Here is a 4,839-nt window from a genome sequence, read left to right as displayed (position 1 = left end):
TATATATATATATATATGATAATATTAAATAAAAAAATACTTGTAAATTACACATCAGCTAAAATCCAAGAATATAATGGTCGCAACTGATGATTTAATACTCTGTATTCTAGGTTGCTCAGTCCATCAGTATCATATCTTCGAGCACCGCTTTCCAAATTTGCGAATCTCGTAGTACTGGGAGATTCCTTCTTATGTGTCAACATATAATACTGTGCTACATCAGGTCCAAAGCGTATGACCTGTAGAACAAAACCAATTATATAACTTGAATTACTTGAAAAAATAAACATTGACACTGATTTAAATTGACGAAACCTGAAAACCTCTGGATTGTAAACGGCTGTAGAAATCATCATCTTCTCCACCCCAACCATAGAACACATTGGAAAATCCATTTACTCTTTCAAATTGCTTCCTCGTTAATGCTATCGCGCCTCCAAACAGGCCAGTATAAGGTAGATTGTATCGAAAAGTATTTACACTGGAGCTCATATGTCTAGGCATTTTAGTGCATGCGTAGATATTATCAGGATTCTGTGGTATCAAGTCAATATCTTGGAAAATAAAACAGTGGAAATCATTGATCTTGGTGGCCTCGGCGTAACCAACATTGAAAAGCTTAGCACGATTGAACTCGCGCATTGGACTCTGCTCGATTACAAATATCCGATAATCCAGATTCTGTGACTGCAGGAAGGGATGTATATAATTCATAAAAATGGCAAGCTGACTCTGTCGGTTGCGATAGGGCAGTATAATAGCCACATTGAAGAGGGGATGGCAATTAAGTGGTTTCCACTGGCCGCCTGGTAAAATACCGAGCCGACGTGCCATCACCACTGGATTCTCCCTGGGATGCTCCTTCGGATAGAATAACTGGGAGAACCGTTTACCACTAACGGAAATCACACAGGAATTGTCCCTCGATGGATATGATCTCTCCATTTCGCCATAGATATTTTCCGTCTTGATAAAGGTGTAATGAGAAGCGAATCGTGCCGGATGAAGACAATAGCATAGCAAGAGCGTCATTGTCACAGTGTAGGACAGTCCACGCGCGTGATTCAGGAAAAGTATCTTCAAAATACTGATCAAGTTCTTCATACTTCTAACCTATATATGTGATACACCGCTGATAAACATACCAGTCGAAGGAAGTGAGTCTCAGACGAGTCGTGATATTTGCGCTGTAATCTTTGATTATCGAATGGGCATTTTCATTTTTTCGGGTGTATGCCCGTCGACGCTATAGAAGAGCAAAATTCATATCTTTTTTACAGAATCACCTGAAGCAGAGGTGATTAACAATTGCAGACAACCCCAGTTCTTCTCCCTTTCTTCCTTTATGTGACCGACGTCTTGTCTCGAACTTGACCAACACCTCCTATAGACAAGACCTTTCCACTGAAAATTGTGACGTCATCATTAGTAGGTCGAGGCTTGGCCGCCGAATAGCGTACGCGCTATATGGCGGTAATATACAAATTGCATGTCAAGTAAAGTTTTTTTTCACGTTTTTTTATCAAGATACACAAATATTTTAGTTATTAATCAGGCTAATAAAGAAATGGGTAATAAAGGGATTAAATTAAAAAAAAATAATATAATTCGTAAAAAATCTTTTATTTTGTTTTTGGTTTTATTCTTTTAAAGTTCGGCATTTGTTTTTGTTTCACAAAATCGTTTTGTAGTTTGGTATAATTATTTAAAAAAGTATTCAAGAGTGTATGTGATATTTTAATTATTACATTTCGTATTGCATGTTTCGGACAACAGTGACCTAAAAATAGTTCAAAATTCAAGTAAGATAAACTTTGAAATAGATAAATTTTCATAATTTTCGCGCTGATTTGGTTGATTCAGAAATTCACGCTTGTTTTCGAGTAATTTTTGAATGATAACTAATGATAACTATGCTGCACATGTCAGAATGTCTTTGTGTGGATAACATAATCCTCCTCGATTATTCGCGTATATTAAAAAACGCTGTGGTTTTATTCACTGTTAAAAAAACTTTGCAGTACTCATACAATGTTTTTACAGGCAAGATATCGCAGTACGTTGATAATAAACTGTTCACCATGAAACGTGAGCACTTGTACAATCTCCACTATTAAAAGCTTTCCCGACAATATTTTCGCCTTTATAATCCATATATGGTTTTATATGAATTTCGTCATCATAGAGTTATCGTTTTATCTTCATCGCGAAGCAATCTAAATTTCGACGTCATATACAGAGGCAACGTTGATTCATTTTGTTCCACCTGAGGATTACTGGAGAAGTTCTGCATATTCTTTTTATTGTCGTTGAGAATGATAGCAATTAACGTCTTGAATTGCAAAGAAATTTGTACGCGTGTGGAGAAATCGAATGCAGTAATCTATAAAACAAGATTGTTTCCCATAAATATCGAAAGGCACTTTTATTCAAAGTATTCAAGATTTTTATCTGCTGCAACAAGAACTTCATAACAGGTTTTCGCTGCAGTAATATTATCAACAAAGAATTCAAAATATCGATGCAAACATTAATGTTCTCCATTGCTTGAATTTTATTTTTTTTTGTCCAACGATATCAACGTTCAATAGAGTTCGGTTTTCGAATTCAAAGAACCGAACTCACGATGAACGGAAAATTATATTTCTTGTCGTTTAGTTTTGTCACCTCCCGCGATCCATAAAACAATCTTAAAGTGAAATCTTCTGACACTCGCACACATTTCACATTCGGGTATGAAATATTTTCAATGTGAAGTATATAAAAAATGTTGTCCCTGCATGAAACAATCCACTTTTGCAGATCGATGCGTTCTTTTATCTTCGTGTAGAGTTCGTCGAGACTAGAAAATCCAATTTTTTCGTTAAACACTTGCTCCGTTTCGATACTGCCAGCAATAGCTTGCTCAATCATATACTCTAATTTCATTCGCTTTGTTTCTGGAACTAGTCGCTTAGGGGTCATGTAATGAGGGCAATTTGGAAACTGACTTGGGACAGCATCTGTACAAATATATAATTGCAATTGAGAAAAGACAATCTTGTTGCTTTGTTGTAAGGAATACTGAATTTGAATTGACGCTTTTAATACACACAATATTCATAATTCTGTTTTTAATTAAAAATTGTATGAGAATTGTACTAGAAAACTAATTTTTTGAAAAAATTTGGACAATTGATTTGACATTTGGGAGATTCGACATAGAAAGTAGAAACTTATTGTAACACACATTTAAGAAAAACATTTAAATCTTAATTATCATTTTGAAAATTAAGCCCAACAGTGTAGTGTAACAAAAAAAAATATATGCAAAACCATTTTGGAATAACTAATACTTGCATTATAAAAACAAGGTAAAATGACATAACATTTACCTTTGGTCAATCATGTCAATGGTGCAGTTAATCGTTTGCAAGTTTGATTCAACGTAGTGGTTAGTTTTCCATTCAACTTCGGATAACCGGAAATATAGAGGAAAGATGTAAAGAATAAACTTTTTTTTAAATGGATCCTGGTTATTATATCGATTCTAAAGATATATTTTACTACACTAAATCTTAGAAATTAATTTAAGAAGAAATTAGTTAATAATTGATTACTTTTGAATTATTTGTTGACTGGAAGTCCTTTCTGCAGATGGCATATGATCATTTTCCATTGTAATCATTTTCATTTTATCTCTTCATTTTTTGGAAACGAAAATGTTGCGAATGTTTGGATCATTTTTGTAATTACCATTACAATTCGGAACGCAGCATTTGAACGGCATTCTGTAAATTAATAAGATTTTAATAAAAAAAGATTGTTGAAATAACCAAAACATAACCTATAGTCAAACATATTTGTGCAACTTTTAAATTATTTTTTATGGTTCGATAAATTAATGAGACATAAATTCATCTCAAGAACATTCGTGAACAATAAATTATAAAAAAGATTCCAAAGAACTATCAATCACTTACTGAGATTTTCTCACGAGATACGTAACACTGAAAGACACTCTGCGCGCTCAGCCTATTTGTGATAACATCACAGAGCTATCCGAACGAGGTGGAGAGGCCCTTAAGGCCTCTATAGAAAGTGTTGACTTTAACACGGGATAAAAAATGTAACAGTAACATAGATATATAAGACACCTCCAACTCTCTCAACCTTCCACAGAAATATTGTATAAAAGTAGATAAAATCAAATGCATAAATCCGTATAACAAATCAAATTAACCAAGATTCCTTATAAATCAAAGAACTGAAAAGAGGGACTTAGCAAATGAGAATGGATTGAAATGAATTGAAATGGATTCAGATTTTCAGAAATATTGATTTACGAATGTTAAAATGAATGCTTTTCAATCCTGAATGTATTTTTATTCATTTATAGGAATTGCATGTCTGTATACCTTTCAATAATATTAGCTTTTTCTGTGCACAACACACATCTGAATACTGTTCAATTCAAAATTTTGAATAGGAAGTGTAGTTTTTCAATCTAATTGCATCCAACTGAATCCAATTGAATCCAATTAAATCCAAAATAGTATTCGCTATTTAAAATACGCATTCGGATAGAAAAAAATTTCAATCCATTCTCGTTTACTGGGAAGTAACATAATAATGTAAATCTTTTAATATTTTAAGTATCTTTTAGTATCTGAAATGAATGAGAATATTGAGCAGGATAAGCAACAATGAGGATTTATATTGCAAGTTCTATAAAGGTCAAAACACAACACGATTAAACTTTTTTAATTATAATTATAAAAATAAATTTAGAATAAATGTGGCAATTCTTGATAAGAAAATTATTATAGCTAAACCTGTGGTTTATATATATATATA

General features: G+C 33.0%; 1 protein-coding gene and 1 long non-coding RNA gene across 2 annotated transcripts; both read right to left on the bottom strand.

The window, feature by feature from the left end:
- Positions 1 to 47: 47 nt before the first annotated feature.
- Positions 48 to 1,413, bottom strand: LOC108690195 (beta-1,4-N-acetylgalactosaminyltransferase bre-4-like). Its single transcript, XM_018197367.1, has 2 exons — positions 319 to 1,413; positions 48 to 242 (listed from the first exon to the last, which is right to left on the bottom strand). Exons 1-2 carry the CDS (start codon positions 1,105 to 1,107, stop codon positions 48 to 50), a joined length of 984 nt encoding a protein of 327 aa, XP_018052856.1. The 5' UTR covers positions 1,108 to 1,413.
- A 319-nt stretch (positions 1,414 to 1,732) lies between these two features.
- LOC108690194 lies at positions 1,733 to 4,176 on the bottom strand. The gene is made up of 4 exons (XR_001931868.1): positions 3,966 to 4,176; positions 3,603 to 3,773; positions 3,378 to 3,453; positions 1,733 to 3,005 (listed from the first exon to the last, which is right to left on the bottom strand). It is a non-coding gene; the product is annotated as an uncharacterized LOC108690194 (long non-coding RNA).
- Positions 4,177 to 4,839: the final 663 nt, after the last annotated feature.

This window comes from Atta colombica, unplaced genomic scaffold (assembly GCF_001594045.1).
Source record: "Atta colombica isolate Treedump-2 unplaced genomic scaffold, Acol1.0 scaffold3, whole genome shotgun sequence".
NCBI lineage: Eukaryota > Metazoa > Arthropoda > Insecta > Hymenoptera > Formicidae > Atta > Atta colombica.
The sequence above is the reverse complement of the archived record's forward strand: the minus strand, read 5'-3'. Positions and strand labels throughout refer to the sequence as shown.